Source organism: Diceros bicornis, chromosome X, assembly GCF_020826845.1.
Source record: "Diceros bicornis minor isolate mBicDic1 chromosome X, mDicBic1.mat.cur, whole genome shotgun sequence".
NCBI lineage: Eukaryota > Metazoa > Chordata > Mammalia > Perissodactyla > Rhinocerotidae > Diceros > Diceros bicornis.
In genome coordinates, this window is record NC_080781.1 from 93,756,731 (window position 1) to 93,779,477 (window position 22,747).

Genomic DNA, 22,747 nt, shown 5'->3' on the forward strand with positions numbered 1-22,747 from the left:
TCTTAGGAATTTAATTTAACCCTAGGAAGTAGTATAGAACCTATTTCTCACATGTTTCAACCAAAACCTTAGAGAATGCTCCGAAGTGAATCTGAGCTTAAATTTGTTTAGATGAATTCTTGATTTAAATTCTTCCTGAGAAAGGAAAAAGAAAGAAAAAGAGAGAGAGAGAGAGAGAGGCGCCAACCAATAACTAAAGCTTACCTTTTCTACTTGAGATTTGGGGGCAGACATCTTCTTCCATTCTGGAAAGAGGCCAGATTTATCCAGAGAGTCTCTCCTAGAGGTAGATACAGAAGTTATAACAAAATCTCCTCCTCCTCTTCTCCTTCTATCTAGGGACCCAAGCTCTATGGAAGAAGAGCCACTGGCTTGGGGACATCGTAGTAACCAAATCCAGAAGGTAAACTTCATATTTTGAAGGAATGCAGACAATCAGATAAGCAACTTTGCACAAACACAGACACTCACGTCCCCATTCCTAAGGGACAACAGCTTCAGTTACTGCTGGTCCAGGAAGACTCCTCCAAGGTAGAGCAGCCTGTGGAAGTTAGCATGTGCTCAGAGCCAATAGCAGAAGCGCTACTGAAAGACTTGTGGCAAGGTCAGAGTAAATACTTCATTTGACTTCCCAAGGACAAGTCAGGAACACTAAAGGCATAAGAGCCCTGCATCCTGATGCTAGAGAACAAAATGAGAACTCGGGTTAAGTGGAGGTGCAGGGACTGGGGGAGATCTCACCTGGATGTGCTATCTGAGTCAGCTGTGTAGCTATCCAGACTCTCACTCTCAGCCTCCAGCGCACTCTTCCCACTTTTCAGCTTGGGCACTTCAAATGGCACACTGGAATAAAAACCAAGAGCCAATATGTCAAGGGAGTGGGCTCTCCTGCCAGGAGTCAGGCTTTCTGCCCATTCACAATGGTAGCCTAAGTAAGTGATCCTTTTAAGATGAATATCTGCGTATACTTTTAAAACTGTTCAGTGGTTCCCCATTGCTATTGGGATTGAGTTCAAACTCCTTAGCATGGCAAGAAAATCCTTAATGATTGACCCCTGCTCACCTCTCCAGACTCATCTTTCACCCTCCACTTCTCCTTATACTTTACATTCCAGAATGATGAAGCTTTTTTGGTTCCCTGGATATGCCAAAGCTCTCTCTCTTCCCTCTTTTCTCTGCCTGGGATGTTCTTTTCACAATGGCCATTTTTCTTCACCTGGCTAAATCTATTCCTTCTTCAGGTCTCTCCTTATATGTCAATTCCTCCAAATCTCTCTGACCATGCCTCCACCCCAAGTCTGGATTAGTAACCTTCCTACGTGCTCTTAAAGCACCCTGATGCCTTGGTAGCAGTTATCACCTATGTAATTATTTGCTTATGTATTTTAAACAAATTATTTAATTTGTTCAATAATTTAAACAAATTATTTGTTTAATGTCTTTCTCCTCCATTAGACTAAGTTCCATGAGATCAGTGACCACATATCTTGTTCACTGCTGTGTTCCCAATGCCTAGAAGAGAAACTAGCAGAGTGGGCACTCAAATATTTGTTGACTGAATTCTTGACTAAATGCCCTCAGTGGGGCTTAAAGTATATACATAAATAAGCAGTATGTTTTGAATACAGTAGTCAGCAGACCAGAATTCTTTTTCAGCTGAATGAAGGATGACCCTGGGCATTCAAAACAATAGTCCTCATCTCTAAAGGGAAGGAGACAACTCCTAGGCCCATTACCACGAGAAATTTGTGTGAGTAGCAAGAAAAGGAAAAAAATAATTCGTCCTCAAGTATCTCAGGTAATTTCACTTGGCTGCCAGGACACCACCTTCTCCTGGTCCTCTGATCTCACTGGCTACTCTTTCTCAGTCTCCATTGCTGGTCCTTCCTCATCTCCTGGACCTCTAATATTTGGATTGTGTCCAGCTTTATTCCTTGGACTGCTTCTCTTCACTATTTAGAATTATCCCTAAATGATCTCATCTAGTCTCATGGCTGTAAATAGCCTCTATAAACTAATAACAACTAAATTTCTCTCTCACTCAAATGCCAGACTTGTATTTCCAACAGCCTACTTGACATGTCTGCTTGGATGTCTCAAACACAGCAAGTCCAAAACCAAGGCCTTAATCTTCCCCCAAACCTGCTCTTCCCTCAATTTTATCAAATGGCAACTCCCTCCTTTTATTTCTCAGATCAAAAATCTTAAGAATCATCCTTGACTCCCCTCGTTCTCTCATAATATAAATCCAATCTGTTAACAAATCCTTTTGGCTCTATCTTCAATGTATATCTGGAATCCGACCCATTCTCGTCCCCTCCAGTGCCATTACTCTGGTCTAAACCACCGTCATCTAGCACCTGGATGGTTGCAATAGCCTCCTAACTGAACGCCCTACTTCTGTCCTTGTTCCCATACAATCTATCCTCAACACAACAGCCAAAATGAGCTTTTAAAATACAAATCCAATATAGAAGTACCATATGACCCAGCAATTCCACTCCTAGGTATATACCCAAGAGAGATGAAAACACGTGTCCACACAAAAACTTGTACACAAATGTTCATAGTAGCATTATTCACAATAGCAATTCCACAATAGGTGGAAACAGTCCAAATTTCCATCAATGGATGAATGGATAAATGAAATGTAGTGTATCCATACAATGAATTATTATTGAGAATAAAAAGGAATGAAGTACTAATACATGCTATAACATGGATGAACCTTGAAACATGCTAAGTGAAAGAAGCCAGACAAACGGCCATATTTTGTATGAGTCTATTTATATGAAATGTCCAGAATGGGCAAATCCATAGAGACAGAAAGTAGATTAGGGGCTGGGAGAAATGGGGAATGACTGCTTAATGGGTGCGAGGTTTCTTTTCAGAGTGACGAAAATGTTCTGAAACGAGATAGTGGTGATGATTGCACAACATTCTGAAAGTACTAAAAGCCACTGAATTGTATACTTTAAAATTGTTAAAATGACTAATTTTATGTTATATGAATTTTACCTCAATTTAGAAAAAGAAAAAATAATATCTTGTCACTCAGAGCCCTCTTTCTCACTCAGAGTAAAAGATAGAGTCATCACAATTGGCAGCCAAGTATTACATGATCTGCTTCTCACCTCATCTCTGTCCTCGTCTCCTACCACTTCCCCCTCGCTCACTCAGTTCCAGATTACTCAAACATGCCAAACAAAAACTCACCTTAGGGTCTTTATACCTGCTGCTTTCTCTGCCTAGAATGCTTTTCCCCCAGACACTCTCCGGGTCTGCTCCCTCATTTGCTTCATGTCTTTGCTCAAACATCACCTTATTAAGACTTTTCCCTGGCTATCCTAAATAAAACAGCATATGTACACATGCTTTCCTGGCACTCCTTATTCCTTTAGTCTACTTCATTTTCTCCACTGCACTTGTCAACACCTGATATATGATATATTTACTTGATTATTTATTATCTGTGTCCCCTACCCCCAAATCTAAGCTCCACAAGCAAGGGACTTTGTTGTATTCACCAGTGTATCCCACTGCCTAAAACAGTGCCTGGCAAATAGTCGGCATTCATAGATATTTGTTAAACAAATGGATGAACTAATAAGTGAACAAAGAACGAAGTAACGAAAATCTATAATGTCTTAGGCAGGAAAGAATAAAGTTTCCAGGTTATCACATGATGTTTGAGAAAGCTCAATGAAAACAGACAGCAGGGGTGGAAATCAGAGGGCATGAAGAGGGGAAACAGTGGTCATTTCTTGAGAGATGTATTAGCTTTATAGTCCAAGACACAGCAGGGAGCTTGATTTCATTTCTACTTTAGAATCAATCTTTTCCCCTTTTTGCCCCAAAGAATACAGAAGCCAAATTGGAACCATTCCTCTAGAGAGGTACTTTAACAATGGCCCGTGAAGAGGGTTTTCTGCTTGTATTTTTTCCTAGATTAATACATACTGATCCAGGACTGATACAAACAACCCTAGGGCAAAAAAAGCAATTATTTGGCATCTGTGCAGTAAAAAATAGACTAAGATATGGGAGTCCTGGGCTCTAACTATCTGTATGATCTCAGGTAAATCACTTATCCTGCTTTCTTTTCTGTAAAAATAAGGGGGTTGAATTCAATTATCTCAAAGGCTCTATAATTTTATGGAAAAGGATCATTTATGACCACTTAATCTGTTTCCATGTTTAGGATAAGTAAGAGTCTTCTGGGTCCAATGAGACAAGAGGTCACAGACAGCCAGAAGCAGTAGATTTCAAAAATTACATTCTGACCGATGATGTCAGATGTGTTAATCACGTTCAGGAAATAAAAGCCATTCTTATCCTTACCCACAAAGGAAAAAGGGGCCCTCATCACCTAGAATAGATGAGTCACCCACTCAAGGCCGTGTGGATAAACTCACAGTACCTACATACAGCGAAACACTGTACAGACAGCAAAGAGAATGAGGTATACCCTTGGTGCTGACATGGAAAGATATTATATTTGTCTATAATTTTTCCTTTTACACCTTGCGTTATAACTGACATAAATAAACTGCACATTTAAGTGTGCAATTTGATGAGTTTTGACACATGTATACACTTAGGAAACCATCAGCACAATTAAGTTAGTGAACACATCTATCACTCCCAAAAGTTTCCTCGTGCCCCTTCGTAATCCATCCCTCCCTCCCTGCCCCGTCCCCAAGTAAGTGTTGATCTGCTTTCTGTCACTAAAATTTAGCTTGCATTTTCTAGAATTTTATATAAACAGAATTATACAGTATGTCTCCTTTTTCGTTTGGCTTCTTTCACTCAGCATGATTACTTTGAGATTCATCATATTGTTGCATATATCAGTAGTTCATTTCTTTCCACTGCTGAATAGCATTCCATTGTATAAACAAACCACAGTTACCCCTTCAGCTGTTGATAGACATGTGGGCTGTTTCTAGGTTTTGGCTATCACAAATAAAGCTGCTACGAACATTCATGTACAAGTCTTTGTATGAACATATGCTTTCACTTCTCTTGAGTAAATATCTAGGAATAGAATGGCTGAATCACAAAGTGGGTGCACATTTAACTTGTTAAGACACTACTACACTGTTTTTCAAAGTGGCTGCACTGTTGTACATTCCCACCAGCAGTGTATGAGAATTCCAGTTGCTTTACATCCTCAACAACAATTGGTATGGCCTGTCTTTTCAATTTTAGCCATTCTAGTGGGTATAGAATAGTATTTTATTGTGATTTTAATTTGCATTTGCCTAATGACTAATGATGTTGAGCATCTTTTCACGTGCTTATTTGACATCTGTATATTGTCTTTGGGGAAATGTCTATTCAAATCTTTTGCCCATTTTCTATTGGATTATCTGTATTATTTTTTTAAAGTTCTTTTTCATTTTTTTTCCTTAACACGTATATGATATGATCCTCTTTAAAAAAGAAGTTAAAAATTTGAGAATCCCACCCATATTTGTACATTTAGACAGTCTGGTAGTCCATACACCAAAACTATTAACGACTATTAACAATAATTGTCCGGGGCAGAAGCAGTGAGGTTACTGGGAACTCATTTTATATTTCTATATTGCTTTTCAACAATCATATAACAGGTGATTAAGTCATTTCTCTTTGGTTGAGGGAAAGTTAGGAAAAAAACACAAATAAAAAGCCAAAAATTCACCAGCAGCAACCAAATGAGGAAAGGAGTAAAGCATCAAGTCATAAAGTTCAAAAAGTCACGGCTAAGAAAACAGAAGATTTAGCTCAGAAAAACTCCTTCCAATGTGGAGATGTGCAGACTATGTAAGTCCTGGGATAAGTTAAGGAAAACAAAAGTCCTCGAGATTTGTGGCCCCAGGTATCACTGGGGGACCCCAACAAAGGCAGATGAGACTGCTGGAGTATGTCATCTCTCAGGGCACTGGTATGAGCTAGAGGACGCATCCAGAGCTGGACTGAGTGAGCCCAGACCCTTAAGAGAATTTCAGGAGACCAAAACCCAGGACCCCCAAGGTGCCTCTTGCCCCTCCCCTCAGGTTACGAAAAAGAAGTACATAGAAACCAACATTACCTCAATAAAAAAAAATGTAATAAAAAAGTAAGGAATAGTCTATCCTTAAACTAAAGTATAGTTGGGTGGGGGGAAGAGATAAATTGTTTCAAGTTGAGGTGAGAAGGCTGTCAAGAAGAATTCACACACACTGTATCAGAGCAAACAAAAGACATGGGCAGACCTTCCCATGTTAAACAGCAGTAAAATGAAAAGAAATGGTCAGGCAGATATATAAATAAGCCATGGGGTGGGGAGAAATAGAAACAACTTGCAAGATGGAGAAAGAACCCATTCTGGAGTAGAATATAACCCTAGAAAAAGAAGCAGATTTCTTGCGAGTGCTTTAGACTACAGAAGAACTTAAGAATATATTGATAAAGCACAAGAGCTCAAATACAAGATGATAAAACAACAAAATTGGAGAAAAAGGAAGATTGAGAGCAAAGAACAAATTAAAACCTAAACATGATAATTCATTCAAATAAGTAAATTAGATACAGCAAAAAGGGAGAGAGGGAAAAAGGGAAGGAGGGGAAGAAAGAAAATGGCTGAAAATCAAAGTAACACAGAGGAAAGGGTTGCGCTAATCATGGTTAATTGCTTTCATCTTTCTCTTTTTCTCTTGCATTTGATAGTTAAAGAAAAGGACAGAAATGGAGGATAAAGAAATCCAATGTCCTTGAGGTGGAGAACTTAACTGATGAAACAGAAAAAGAGTTCAGAGGTTACAATACAGAAAAATTTTCCAGCAATGAAGAAAGAACTCATCAAGGATACACCTCATATTAGGCAAAAATGATACAGGATGATCACCATTGAGATACATCCTTGTTAAGTTACTACACTTCAAGAAAAATAAAAGGAATTTTTCAGGCATGCATACACACACACACACGCACACACACACAGAGTAAATTACCTACAAGGGAGAAAAACAAGAGGCTAGCTGGCCTCAGACTTCTCCACAGTGACATTCAGTGGCAGAAGCCAATGGAGTAATGGCTACAACATTCTGAGGGAAAGAAAGCGTGACCTAAGAATATAATATCCAAAATATTGTTCAAGTATAAAGGTACTAGGAGACATTCTTAAGATGAAAGAATGAAATAAATATAGTACCTGTTAGCTCTTCTTTTATTATTATTTTTTTTTGTGAGGAAGATCAGCCCTGAGCTAACATCCATGCTAATCCTTCTCTTTTTGCTGAGGAAGACTGGCTCCGAGCTAACATCTATTGCCAATCCTCCTCCTTTTTTTTTTTTCCCCAAAGCCCCAGTAGATAGTTGTATGTCACAGTTGCACACCCTTCTAGTTGCTGTATGTGGGATGCGGCCTCAGCATGGCCGGAGAAGTGGTGCATCGGTGTGCGGCCGCCAGTAGCGGAGTGCGCACACTTAACCGCTAAGCCACAGGGCCGGCCCCCGTTAGCCCTTCTTGAAGGAACTTCTCAATGATAAAATCCAGACAACCAAGAAATAAATCAAAGTAAAGAATTCAGAAATAGAGAGAAACTACGGTCCAAGGCCTGGCTGTAAGCATACAATCCTTTTAAACACGAACTAAAACTAACTAAATAGATAAAACAAGCAGATGATTTATGGTTGCATAACAGAATGTAAATGTTTTAAGTCCTGACAAAGTAAAAATAATTTGAGTAATAAAAAGTGGGAGTAGGGAAAATAGTTGGGAGGAAGTGTAAGAAAGCCAATCTCCTCCTCTTTCATAGCAGAGAGTCCACTGATGTTTAATATTGAAACAGGTAGATTTAAAAAATGACTAAATGACCATTTGACCCAGCAACTCCACTCCTAGGTATCTACTTAAGAGAAATGAAAACATATGTCTACACAATAACTCATAACGAATGTTCAGAACAACATTAACTATAATAGCCAAAAAGTGGAAACAACCCAAATGTCCATCAACAGATGAATGGATAAACAAATGTGGTATATACATATAATGGAATATTATTTGGCAATAAAGAAAATGAAGTACTGATACATGCTTCAACGTGGATAAACCTTGAAAACAGTACGTTAAGTGAAAGAAGACAGTTACAAAAGACCACATGTTGTATGATTCCATTTAAATAAAACGTCCAGAATAGGAAAATAGAGACAGAAAGTAGATCAGTGATTGCTTAGGGATGGTAAAGGATAGGAAGGTTGGGGGGAATGATAGCTAGAGGGTACAGGGTTTCTTTTTAAGGTGATGAAAGTTCTAAAATCAATTTAGGTGGTGGTTGCTCAATTCTGTGAATATACTAAAAACCATTGCATTGTACACTATAAATGGGTGAATTGTGTGATATGTAATTATATCTCAATAAGATTGTTACCAAAAAGACACTAGAAAAAAATGACTAACTGCTCAATGGTTTTCATAATATTTTTTCTTAAACTTAGAGGGATATTAATGACTAATATCTTTTATGGCAAAGAAACATTTGCCTGAATACTAGCAATTCTTCAATTTTATTTCAGTGTTTTATTCTGTTAAATTCAAGCAAAATTGAACAGAATGTTTTTAATTTAATACATTATGATCCAATATTATAAAGGTTTTTCAGTCGATCCATCCACCCATCCCTCTGTCTATATATATATATGCACAAAAGATATCTAAAATAATTTTCACAGAATGTGAATACTGGGGTAGTAGGAATTTGGGTGATTTGTTGTTTTCTTTATTATTTCCTATACTGGTTAAATTTTTAATAATGAGTAGGTGTTATTTTTATTTATCTTCAAATTGTTTTTATAAAGAACAAAGTAAATATGCCAAAATGTTAATGTTTACATGTGGGTAGTAGGATTAGGAATTTTTTTTCCTCCTTCTTTATTCTTTTCTGTACTTTCCAAATTTTCCTTCAATGAATACTTATTATTTTATAAATAGAAGAAAGTAAAAAAATAATAGAATTAAAGGGACATGTAGCATTTCTTTAAATGATTGCTTGGTTCTTACCTGGGCTCCTTCTGTTGCTCCTGAATGATTTTTCTTCCTGGCCAGATATCGCCCATCTGTGACTGATGAAGGAGGGACTGTCCCACTGTCTCTCTTTTATTCACTTCAAAACAAACAAAAGCACGGCAGAGTGGTGATGACGAGTGGGGAAACGGAAACACATCACACTTGCAGAAGGGATGGCAATACAATCTTTACATTCCCCACAAACAGGCTGAGCCCATGGAGTGAAGACACCACCAGTTAAGAATACACTAGGAGGGCCGGCCCCGTGGCTTAGCGGTTAAGTGCGCAGCGCTCTGCTGCTGGCGGCCCGGGTTCGGATCCCGGGCGCGCACCGACACACCGCTTCTCCGGCCATGCTGAGGCCGCGTCCCACATACAGCAACTAGAAGGATGTGCAACTATGACATACAACTATCTACTGGGGCTTTGGGGGAAAAAAATAAAATAAATAAAATTAAAAAAAAAAAAAAAAAAAAGAATACACTAGGATTCCACACCAGAGGATCTATCACTGAGATCAAGCACCTCAAGGAACCATTTCTAGACAGGTCTGGTACCTGCAGGTTTGCGGCGCAGGGACATCCTGATTATCTCACTCCCTGTGCGGTAAGCAAAGCGATTCACTTTCTGGTCATAAAACCAGTCTCCAGTTGCCTTCTTCAGTTCTCTGGGATGGAATGAAAGAAAATGACATATGGATGAAAAATGGCCCTTGTCATTCAACCAACAAAGGCCGAGGGGAGAAAGTCTCACCACACCTGGGGCCTCATTTCCTCTCTACTCAGCCATAGGCGACACTCACATTTCCTTGGCGCACACCTTGCACCTCCAGGTACCATTGCTTTCCTGGATGCGGCAGTCCCGGCACACCAGGTGATTACAACCCCGACAAGTGTTGGTCTTGGGAGTCAAACGGCCCAGGCTTTCCTGGCACCGGGCACAGGTCCGATCGCTATAGTGTTGGCTGCCCCTCTTGGCCCCTTTCCTTTTCATCTCCAGTAACTCATTCTTCAGTCGCCTGCCAAGACCAAAAAGAGAAGGACAAGTGGATTCAGAATCTGCATAAGCTGGATGGAGAGGGCTTGAGGGGTAGAGACAGTAAGACTATTTGGTTCTGTGAAAGCAACAACCTCAGAGCTCAACCTCACTCAATGAGGGGCTGTAAACCTCACATACAAGTTCCTCTGAAAGTCAGATGAGAGGTATAAGGAAAAGTCCAGATATCATTGGTCAAAGGCCTGGGAACCCATGCTTTTTCTGGGAGTCTTACCTAATCCTTTTCTCATCTGCTTTCCGGAGCTCCTCATCTCGTTGTATAACACTGAGGATCAAATCCCTTTCCATGTCAGACAGAAAAGAGAGGTCAAGTATCTCCGACATGATTTATTCTATTTTTTCCTCTACTATTCTTTCTTCAAAGCAATCAGACCAGGAGAGCTACCAGAGTTGCCTGAAATAAGATAAGAACTAATTTCACACACATAATTTACTCCAGAGTAAGCCCACAGCCCTTGAGCCTTTGGGTAGGCTACTTCCCCCTTGAGCCAGGCTAAAGAGACAACATCGAAGTATCTGACCTTTCTACCAGTCATACGCCCACCTGAATCCTGCCCTGCAAATAAAGAGGCTTTGATTTTTCAAGAAGAAAAGGGAAACAGTTGTGTCTTTCAGCATAGGCATCTTATTCTGGAAAGAGTACAGAATAGCTGAGACAAACTCCCACTCCAGCAAGTGGATCCTCAATCATCCTATTTTCAACTTTAAATGTTTAAATGAACGTTAAATATTTTCAAGTCCCAAGTCTATTAAGCCAAATAATCAGACAGCTGGTCTCTGTAGTGGAGGAGAAAATCACATGGGGACTCCAGCCAGTGAAGCCCACTTCTCCTTTCCTGAGCAGCTTCCATGTGCCCAGGATTCACTCAGCTTTCTGCTCCACTTCACAACTTCCACCACCTACTCTATCTCCCAAAGTTCTTACTGCGAACACTACCTCAAGAATATCTTCACCCATTTCACACACATTTGTTGAGCACCCACTCTGACAGGCATTGTGCAAAGTGCTGGAGATACAGAGCTGTGTAAGACACAGTTCCTGTCCTTAAGAAGTTCACAGAGTTAGGAGAGGAGACAGATACATATAAACACAGTACAATGTACTAAGTGCTATCAGAAGATAATAAATTAAGTACTGTGAGAACTTAGAGAAGGAAGTAACTAATTCTATCTTGCACAGAGAGGGGAGAGAGCTGTATATATGAAAGGTTTCACAGAAGAGGTGGATTTTGCCTTATAGAACAGAGTATAGGTTTGTTGGTCGGGGAGAATGGTAGGAAAGATAGGTTGGGGCCAGACTTTATAACTCTCAAATACGTACGTATTTTCATATGTAAATAACACTTGCATATAATGGCATACTATGCATCCATTAAAAAAATTTGGTGAATCTGTATGAAAATACGTCCTTGAATGAAAAAAAAAAGTAGTTGTAGGACTATACTGAATGATCTCTTTGGTATGTATCCATACATTTGTATATGCAAAGAAAAAGGTCTAGAAGAAAAACCATTATCATTGGTTTCTCTTGGGGAGTAAAATTGGGAGAGGACAACTTTCACTTGTTATTTTACATAGCTCATTTTTTAATACGTCTTACTTTTTTATTGATGTTTTAATAGTTTATAACATTGTGAAATTTTGGGTTGCACATTTTTGTTTGTCCATCACCATATATATGTCTCCCTTCACCCCTTGTGCCCAACCCCCACTCCCATTGCCCCTGGTAACCACAATACAGTTTTCTCTGTCCATGTGTTGGTTTATATTCCACATACGAGTGAGATCATACAGTGTTTGTCTTTCTCTTTTTGGCTTACTTCACTTAACATAATACCCTCAAGGTCCATCCATGTTGTTGCAAATGGGAGGATTTTGTCTTTTTTTATGGCTGAGTAGTATTCCATTGTGTATATATACCACATCTTCTTGATCTAATCGTCACTCAAGGGACACTTAGGTTGCTTCCACTTCTGGGCTATAGTGAATAATGCTGCAATGAACATAGGGGTGCATAAGCCTCTTTGGTTGTTGATTTCAGGTTCGTTGGATAGATTTCCAGCAGTGGGAGGGCTGGATCATAGGGCATCTCTATTTTTAATTCTTTGAGGAATCTCCATACCATTTTCCATAGAGGCTGCACCAGTTTGCATTCTCACCAGCTGTGTATGAGGGTTCCTGTTTCTCCACATCCTCTCCAACATTTGTTGTTTTTTGTCTTGGTGATTATAGCCATTCTAATGGGCGTGAGGTGATATCTTAGTGTTGTTTTGATTTGCATTTCCCTGATGATTAGTGATGTTGAACATCTTTTCATGTGTCTATCGGCCATCTGTATATCTTCTTGGAGAAGTGTCTGTTCATTTCCTCTGCCCATTTTTTGATCGGGTTGTTTGTTTTTTGTTGTTCAGTTGCATGAGTTCTTTATATATTATGGAGATCAACCCCTTGTCAGATATATGTTTTGCAAATATTCTCTCCCAGCTGGTGGGTTGTCTGTTCATCTTGATTCTGGTTTCGTTTGTCTTGTAGAAGCTCTTTAATCTGATAAAGTCCCACTTGTTTATTTTTTCTTTAGTTTCCCTAGTCTGGGTAGGCATGTCATCCAAAAAGATTCCTTTATGAATATGTTTTACTTTTAAATATCAAAAAAGAAAATTCAAAGGAGACGGGGGATTATTGCAATCGTCCAGACAAAAGATAATCTAGGTTTACTAAGTGTGCCTCTAACCAACTGGACAAGTCATTTTATTTCTGTCACCCTCTAGTTTCTCAACTACAAAATGACCTACCTCACAAAGTTGTCAAGAAAATGAAATACAGTAATGTGTGTTAAAGGGCCAATCACAATGTTTGGAACACATGTTTGGACCACACATACTCACCAAATCTGCTACAGGGCAGGCCTAAACCAGGGCAGCAAGCCAAAGGGACAGAGAAGAGGTTTGAGAAGTAAAATCGACAGAATGGAGTGACTGATTGAGAGGATGAAGAAGAAGTCAAAGATGCCTACCTCACATGTCTAGGTTAAACAATTGACTGGCTAGTGATAGTCCTAACAGTGATAAAGGCTATAAGAGAAGAAACAGGTTTGGAAGTAAGGCAAGAAGTTTCACTTTAGTCATACTGAGTTTGTGCTGCATACAGGATATGCAGGGAATTCGGCCCAGGAGTAGTTGGAAGAGAGACCGTACCTGAAAATATAGATTTGGAGTCATGGGAGTCAAAGAGCCCAGGATAGACATAGTGAGAAAGGAAATGAGGATTATACATACCTTTTGTGCTCTCTCTTGAAACTAGACCACAAGTCCTTTTCACTTGAATTTTTTTTTTTTACTAACTACCTATAGGACAATAGAGAGTATAAACAATAGAGCAAACTATATAGGTTCCTGAAACCTCAACATTTTCTCGACTTGGCTATTTCCTGGCCTTTACTGAAGTGTAAGACACTAAACCTCTTTCACAGTCCCTTTCTTAGGTAGTCTTGAGGAAGAATTCTTAGCTTTTATCCCCAAGGAGAATATATATTCTCCATGAGAACAAGGACTCTTTCAATATTCTTCTACGTGTCTGGCCCAACATCTAACACAATATTTGGCACATAGTGTTGCATATGCCACCACTATTGTTGATCATCATCACTGTCATCATCACCCCAACAGGTCCATTTATTGAGAATTTACTATACGCCAGGCAACCAGTACTTTACATATATTAACTATTTGAATCCTCACAACAACCCCGAGAGTGAGGTACTATTATTATCCCCATTTTATAGATGAGGACTCAGGAGAGGTTAGGTTAACTTGCCCCAAAATAAACAGCAACTAAATGAAGTTGCTGGGATTCAAGCCCAGGCAATCTGATTCTAGAGCTAGTGCTCTACTGGCTCCCTCCAGGCAGGATCACAGCCAAAGCAATTATAAAATATTGAACAGAGCAATCAAAAGCATTGTGGAAATGAATTCCCATACATGTGATTATGGCTGAAGCACTGGCCAAAAAATCAGCGGCTCCCGGACGAAATAGGTATCACCAACTACCTGGCAGCTGAAGACCAAGGATGGCACAGGCACAATGGGAATGAGAACAAAACCAAATTTATTAGAAAACTGGTGCTTGTGGAGATGCAGCAGAGTTCTGTGATGAGACGGTTATATTGGCACAAGTACTTTTGATATGTAATATCAAAGGGCAGGGAAGTAAGAACATTGTCGAGGAGATAAAGATAACACCATAAGAAAACGGAACTGCAAGGGGCCAGCCCGATGGCGCAAGTGGTTAAATGCGCGCGCTCTGCTGCAGTGGCCTGGGCTTCACCAGTTCAGATCCCGGGCATGCACCGATGCACTGCTTGTTGAGCCATGCTGTGGCGGCGTCCCATATAAAGTAGAGGAAGATGGGCACGGACGTTAGCTCAGGGCCAATCTTCCCCAGCAAAAAAAAAAGAGGAGGATTGGCATCAGATGTTAGCTTAGGGCTGATCTTCCTCATAAAAAAAAAAAAGAAAGAAAGAAAACAGAACTGCTTATACTATATATCTTCCCTTTATTTTTCACTCATGGACTTGGCCAACCAGAACTTCCCCACTCTGAAATCTTAAATTCAAGGATGCCTACTTTCCAATCACAGATCACTCCCACTGTACCGTTCTTCAACCTGATCAAGAGCATAGTCTTCAGCCCACCCTCCATTTTCTCTTGGTCTACTTGCCTCCTGCTGATCTTTATTCCTTTCCTACCCATCCTGGACTCCAGATGGCTCAACATTTGTACCACTCTCACCAGTATCTCCCATATCCATGTACCTTCATCCCTCTGCCACAACTGTCCATCAAAATCTCAAACCTGTACCAATGCTAAGGTCTGCCTTGTCTGCTCCTATACCCACGTCCTGCATAATTCCTGGTCTCCAACCTCAGCTGGACCCTCATTGTCATCCACAGATCTTTTTACTTGCCCTTAGTTCAGTTCCCTAACCTAGTCCCTTTGGGTTCTATTTTAAGCCTTCATTCATCTCACACTCCCACTTCTCTTTCCTCCAATCCCATGAGACATCCTTGTCTCACACTTGTAAAAAAAAAATGTTTTTAGAGTCCATCAGCCATGACCTCCATCAGCTCCCTGCCTCCTCTCCCCCATCAGTTGCCAATCTGACTCCTTTCAGAAAAGCCACATCCCACCTCCAGCCCTACCTTCAACCATGGGTTGCTGCTGTTTCCAACACTAACCCTGTTACCAGCCAGCTTACTGGAGATGGGATCTTGCAGAATTAGTAGTGGGGAGAAGAAAACAGAATAAGAAAAAAAATTTAAAGTCAAGGAGAAAAAGAAAGCATAGAAAAATGAGACAAATAAAAAGCAAAAGGTAAGATGGTAAAAACAAGCTCCAATACATTAATAAACACAAAAAACATACAGGAGCAAAACTCACTCTTTAAAATACAGGGATTAACAGACTGGATAAAATGTAAAACTCCAGCTATGTGCTATTTTACAAGGGACACACCCAAAACCTAAGGACAGGAAAGATTAAAAGTAAAAAGATGGGGAAATATATACCAGGTAAATCCTAACCAAAAGAAAATTTGGTATTTTATAGGTAGCTATATTAATATCTAAAAAATAAAAATTATATCTAAAAACTAAAATCTAAATAATATCCAAAATATAAAATTTCAAGACAATAAAAGTATTATAAAGGATAAAGAAGATTACTACATAGAGTAAATAAACCTGTTTGCACTAATAAAACACCTCCAAATATATAAAGGAAGATTAAGGACAACTAGAGAGATAAATTGAAAAATTGGCTATCAAAATGGGAGATTAACGAATCTCTTTCAATTACTTATAATACAAGCAAATAAAAAATTAGTAAGTATATAGACAAGTTGAAACACAAAATAAGCTTGATTTAATGGATACATGTAGAATTCTATATCCTATTGGAGAATCACGTTCTTTTCAAGCAGATATGAAACATTTACCCCCCCAAATGACCACTGTACTCGGTTATAATGTAAGTCTCAGTAAATTTCAAAGAAATCATTCTCATACAGACCATGTTCTCTGACCCCAAGGAAATTAAATATGAAGTTAATAACAAAAGATAATTTTTAATCCCAATACTTTTTGGAAATTTAAAGACACTTCTTAATAACTTAGAGGTCAAAGAAGAAACATAATTGTACTAAATCTATCATTAACTTCTTAAAGATAAGAAGTTATCTGCCATCTGCCTCACCACCACCACCACCAACCCATACCATAGGATAGAATATTTTCTAGAAACTCAAAAAGGAAAATATGGAATAAAAATAATGTTTTCATATGCAATGAGTTAAGTGATATATTTTTATGGTAAATGGTACATCACATTTCGAAAAATATAACTCAGAAAAATAATGAAGGCACAAATAAGAAAACCAGACAGATTTGAAGTTAGAAAACCTGTGACCTTTCATATTCACCCTAGACAGATACTAGGGTTTAGTGGAGAAACCAAAGCCCAAGGAAACTTAACGCCCTTCATTGAAATTCAATCACAGATGTGCAATCAAAAGGGCAAGGATTATCTACTGAGTAGAAGACCACAGCTCAGGTAACAGGAGTGTCTAAATCCGAGCTCTGATGGACAATTTGTTCCATGTTAGTCGTGGGGTGTCAAGACTCAGATGAAATATCTTAATATAGCATCCTTGTGGGACCTCATGCCCACAAGAATATATCTTAGAAAAGATGGTTTGTTTAGTTAGAAAATTATATACATTTATTGTTCAAAATTCAGGATAATATTTTAATGCAAATACTTACAAAAGCAAGGGGGAACTGAAAAATCTACCACCAAAGTGGGAGGTTAACATACCCTTTCAATTATTGATAGTACAAGTAGATAAAAAAATTGGTAAATACATAGACAAGTTGAACAACACAATAAGCTTGATATAATAATGAACATATGTAGAATTATATTTTCAAATGGATATACCCAATTTATATCCTATTTCTATAGATTAGGAGATAATTAATAAATGAGTATTAAAACTAACATAGCTAGTTTTCAAGAAGGGGTGGGAAGAACTAACTCAAATTATTTTAAATTCTGAAGACCAGTTTTAAAAATGAAAAACTGGGCCAAACTGACAGGAAGCATGGAATAATGAATATAGTGGTGTAAGACAGACTTGGGTTCAAATCCTAGCTCTGCTATTTATTAGTTATATGACCTTGGGCAAGGGCCTAGAATATAAAAAAGATTATAAAAACATAGAATTCCTTCTAAGACTAGTACTTAGCTTAAAAATCATTGTTGGTGTTCCCAAAATGGAAACTGATGTGAATTAGAAAAACACCAAATAACATCCCTGTACTGAGCAGCAAATAAAACAGATTTTGCTGTGTTTAATTTGTTGAGCACATCGGTACCCCTCTCTCTCCCAAACATGCAGTGCACATACAAATGTGAAGATGGTAATACTCATGCTCAGACTAGAACCTTCTACCAGATGTGACTTCCTTGAGGGCAGGCACTGTATCTGGACTTCATACCCCCAGGAACTTACTTAGCACAGTGTCTGATACACAGTATGAGTTCAGTAAATGTTTACTAAATGTCTTCACTCAGAAATCTATTTGTATTTATATGTTTAAACTTAAACTCACAGAAACTGAAGAGTGGTAATAGAGCTGAGAGAAAGTGTTTTTGTTTTCCTGAGGCAGTATGATGTCATGGTTAAGAGCATGGACTCTGGAGCCAGACTGTCTGAATTTGCATCCCAACTTCACCATTTACTAGCTGTGTGACCTTGGGCAAGTTACTACACTTCTCAGTGCCTCAATTTCCTCATTTGTAAAATGAGGATAGTAACTGTACCTACCATGTTGGGCTTGTTATAAAGATTAAACGAGTTTTAAAAATATGTAAAGTGCTGAAAGTAATGTGAACAGAGAGAATGCTCTTTAAGTGTTAGCTAACTTTATTTTTTTTTATATCTGCATTTGTGTTTTAAGACTTAACTGGGTACTGTGAAATGACATTTATTTTCTTTTAAAGAACAGAAATGAATTTTGAGTTCAACTGCATCTAGACGCCATTTAAAGTTTCAGGCATTTTTTTTTAAGTGAAAAACTATGCTAACAACTTTAGAGATGACAGAAGAATTTCAGAAAAATTGACGCATGCTCAAGGGCAAAAAGGTTGAACTGGTATTAAATTATTCCTTTAAACTTATAAGTAGTAATTATGTGATGATTTTGCATATAAATTCTATTGTATTATCAGTCATGTCCTACCAAAGTGATATGATAAAAACATTTTGCTGTTTGGGCCAAGGACAATGGACAATTTGGGTAAAATTTATACCTCATTGAACATGAAAAAGTGAACCAGAGTCTTTCAAGGGATATTAGTTTAACCAAGAAGCCCTGAATTAAACTGCTATTGTCAAGCAAATGTACTATGTTTTACAAAGAAACTGATTAGTGATGTGAGAAGATTTACACTACTGCATGTCAGATTCTGTATACTTTTGAACATTGATATTTAGAACTGATGGTGTCTACATTTTTTAAAGATTAGTATTGAAATTGGGCTACAAATTATAACTGGTCACGGAAATTTGGGATTATAAAATGTCAGTGGACTTCTACATCTGGCCAAGATGGAGTAACAAAGAATGGATGGATTTCCACCCTGCCTGAAACAAGTCCCCTCCTCCCCCCCAAAAAATGGATAAAACACATGAAGCAACTTGTGGTTTTCAAGACACTGAACATCAGGCAATGAAGGACTGTGATGCCTGAGAGACAAGAAATAAATAGGGTGATCCCTCTGATTTTCTAGGCTCAGTGTCTTGAGACAGTTTCCAGGCATGGTGCAGGGAGGAGGAACCCAGGCAGAGCCTGGTGAACTCCATGAATTGAGGTGTAAGAGCTGGGAATCTGGGAAAACCCAGGTGGCTAGTTTATAGGACAGAGTACCTGAGAGAGCTGCACAGAGAGAGACCTTCAGAGAGCTGCAGAGGGTCCGCCTCAAATATTCGGCAAAGGACTGATCAGTGCATGGCATGCCTATGAGGAAATTACCCTAGGCAAGGGAAAGAACCAACTGTAAGGATTCAAAAGAACAGTGCCTGTCACTCACACAGGGCCAGGAGTAGTGCCTGTTCCACCAGCTAAACTGGAAAACTTCATGATTCACAGGGCAATGGGCAGAGTACTCAGAAGGGTCTTGCCTCCATAATGGGAAATAATTAGCTCTAGACTGTGTACTGCTCTGGTCCTAACAAATCCAAACAGCAAAGCCTGAAAGGATCAATCTGTTTCCAAGTAACTCAAGTGCATCCCAGAACAGAGCTAAAGAACATTTATAGTAATATAAAAATACACAGCACACAATGAGGTAAAATTCACAATATCTGGTGCCCAATAAAAAATTAACAGGCACACAAAAAAGCAGGAAAATATAGTCCATGATGAGGAGAAAAATCAATCAAAAACTGACCAAGAACTGACACAAATGTTAGAATTCGCAAAGTCATTAAAATAGTTATTATAACTGTATTCCATATTTCAAAAAATTAAAGACATGGAAATATAAAAAAGACCCAAATCAAACCTAGAGATAATAACTACAATATCTGAGATGAAAAATACACATGATGGGATTAACAGCAGATTACACATAGTAGTAGAAAAGATTAGTGAACTTGAAGACATAGCAATAGAAACTATCCAAATGAAACAGAAAGATACAAGACTGAAAAAAAAGGACAGAGCATTAATGAGCCATGGAACAACATTAAGCTGCCTAATATACATATAACTGGAGTCACTAAAGGAAATGGGGGCAATGAAAAGATATTTGAGAAAAGAAAACAGATCAGGGGTTACAGGGTACAGTGAGGGACAGGAAGGAAGGATTACAAAATGGTACAAGGAAACTTTTGAAGGTCATGGATATGTTTACTGTCTTGATTTTGGTGATGGTTTTACGGTTATTCAGATGTCAAAATTTATCAAATTGTATACTTTAAATATGTACAGTTTATTGCATGTAAATTATACCTCAATAAAATTGGTTTTAAAATTTTTAAGATTAAATGTAACTAAACCTTCTTGTAATCAGAAGTTGTACAATCGCAGAACACCTATAAGGCAGTAGGAGACTTTAAATGCATTCAAACAGTAAAATGTTTTATATCAAAAAGTTTTTTTAATAGAGAATAAATAATACAGAGTAGATTTGAAAATGTTTCCATTATTATTTTTTCTATTAAGGTATAATTTACATACAACATTATAATAGTTTCAGGTGTACAACATGATTTGATATTTGTATATATTGCAAAATAATAACCACAAAAGTCTAGTTAACATCCATCACCATACATAGTTATGGAATTTTTTTCTTGTGATGAGAACTTTTAAGATTTATTCTCTTAGTAACTTTCAAGTATACAATACAGTATTATTAACTATAGTCACCATGCTGGACATTACATCCTCATGAATTATTTATTTTATAACTGGAAGTTTGTACTTTTTGATCCCCTTCACCCATTTTGCCCACCTCCGTCCTCCCCATCTCTGGCAACCACCAATATGTTCTCTGTGTCCATGAGCTTGTTTTTTATGCTAAGTGAAATAAGTCAGACAGAGAAAGACAAATACCATATGATCTTACTTATATGTGGAATCTAAAAAAAAAAGTTTCCATTATCATTTAATTTTGTTGCCTAAAAGATGTGTTTTATCTTCCAACTCTTCCAAATGAAGAATTTCAGTAAGTTTTGAATCATTTGTTAAAAACGTGAGAAGTTAGCATGCTTAGAGCAAGGAAGATGGAACAGCACCAAAACATTTGTATAATTGTTTCCTGGAACTATAATATGAGTATAATTATTTAGTAAGTGCATCCAAAGATATACTTCTTTTATTTTTAGATGTACATGTTTTGTGAAGTATCTTTTTCAGCTATGACAGTCATTAAAATCAAGTATAAAAATAAAAAGAACTTAGAATCAGTTGTATCATAGCTCCAAGTAGCTGTATCATAAACTCCAAGTAGCTGTATCATAAACTAAGATTTTCTTTAAATGAAGCACACCTAATGTCACTGCTCTCAACAAAATGAGAGCAAAGGTTATTAAACCATTAATATTAAAATTAATTTTAAAGTGTTTATTTCATCTCTCATCCTCTATTTCATTTTTGTGAATGCTTTATAATATATAACAGTACAGTGGTAAATATATAGTTTATAAATAAACATATGTATATAAGGGTGATCAAAATTTTTGGTGGTAAGAGAGAATGATCAAAAAAGTTGGGAAACCCTTTGCTAAAAGGAGGGTGAAGGGAAACCATTCTTACAAATCGCCATATGTTATCGTGATTCTGCTTGCATATAGTTATGATGCACGTTAACTAGGAAAGAATAAACCATCCTGATGACTGCAATGCAGTTGTCCCGATGCAAGAAGGGCAACGCAATGAATAAGGATTTGTGCTGCCATAAGGTCCATTCCAAAGTGGACTCTGTTAACTAATTGCGACCAAGGCAATTACAGTATCTGAAGCAGACCAATCTAACGCACTGTCAGAATTAATACCTATTACATGTGTGGGTTTCCAAAGCATGGGTGAAGTATAGCCCTAAAGACTAGCAAAATCCAGCCCCTTTTGGGAAAAAAAAACTAATTATTTGAAAATCTAAAGGTAAAAGAGAGTGGATTTTAGAGCACAGAAAAATGAGACCAAAACAGGTTATGTGGTGAGTCTGCAGAACTTACAAAAAAAAAAAAAAAAAAAAAAAGATTCCACGTAGAAAAGAAAACTTCCGGGGATGCAGGGTTTCCCTAAATAAATCCCCTTTTTTGGATCCAGCCACCTATGCGCAAAGGTACCAACTGGTAACGTCTTTTTGGTTGGTAACAGTTGAGTGAGCATGCCACATTGCTTACAGTCAATAAAATGTTTACATTGGGATACTGTGTTGGTTATTTTATCAACTGTTCCTTTCAATTTTAGGGTGATGTCCCTCCAAGAAAACAACTCTAAATATGTTTATTAAAATGTGTCTGTCTTAGATATTCAGTCAAGGCCAGTCAGACAAATTTAAGGTAGATTCAAATTGCAAAGCTGCTAAGTCTGGTTTCTCTGATCTTTCCAAGTTCTCTTTGGATACAGACCCACACTCCCACCCCCCTAAGCCCCTGCTGGCTCCTGGATTAAATAATGTAAATGGATATAGCCCCAAAGATTCTTCTGTGAGACCTCCCTCTGCTGTCCTGGTAGTTATCTTTGAATGTCTGTGTGGTTTGAGGCCTTCAAAATCCTAGTTCTCTGCCTGGCTGGAGCTCTGTATTCTGTACTGTTTACAGAATGCTCATTAGCTAGGAGGGCCAACTATGTGCTAAGTGCTGTGCTAGCTGGCTAAGGATAAAAGAATAATGCATAGTCCCTGACCACAAAGTGCTCACAGTCTATTGAAGGGGGTACTTAATAGATAATCATAAATGAACATGGTAATCAAAGAAATATGCCCACAGGGTATTATGAGAATACCAAGGTGGGGTAACTACTCCAGCTTGTGGAAAGGGGTCTAGAAAGAGATACCAGCAGCAGCACATGAACTTGTTGTGAATAATGTA

The 22,747-nt window shown here is 38.1% G+C and overlaps 1 protein-coding gene across 3 annotated transcripts in view; it reads right to left on the bottom strand.

The window, feature by feature from the left end:
- The window catches only part of SYTL4 (synaptotagmin like 4), a 47,200-nt gene that overhangs the window by 12,575 nt on the left and 11,878 nt on the right, over positions 1 to 22,747 (bottom strand). For all 3 annotated transcript variants that reach the window (XM_058536316.1, XM_058536314.1, XM_058536315.1), the window contains 6 exons: positions 10,305 to 10,484; positions 9,837 to 10,052; positions 9,592 to 9,701; positions 9,029 to 9,131; positions 742 to 843; positions 205 to 280 (listed from right to left, as the gene is read on the bottom strand). In XM_058536316.1, coding sequence (XP_058392299.1) covers positions 205 to 280; positions 742 to 843; positions 9,029 to 9,131; positions 9,592 to 9,701; positions 9,837 to 10,052; positions 10,305 to 10,414 — 717 coding nt within the window. In that variant the 5' untranslated portion in view covers positions 10,415 to 10,484. The remainder of the gene's footprint in view (positions 1 to 204; positions 281 to 741; positions 844 to 9,028; positions 9,132 to 9,591; positions 9,702 to 9,836; positions 10,053 to 10,304; positions 10,485 to 22,747) is intronic.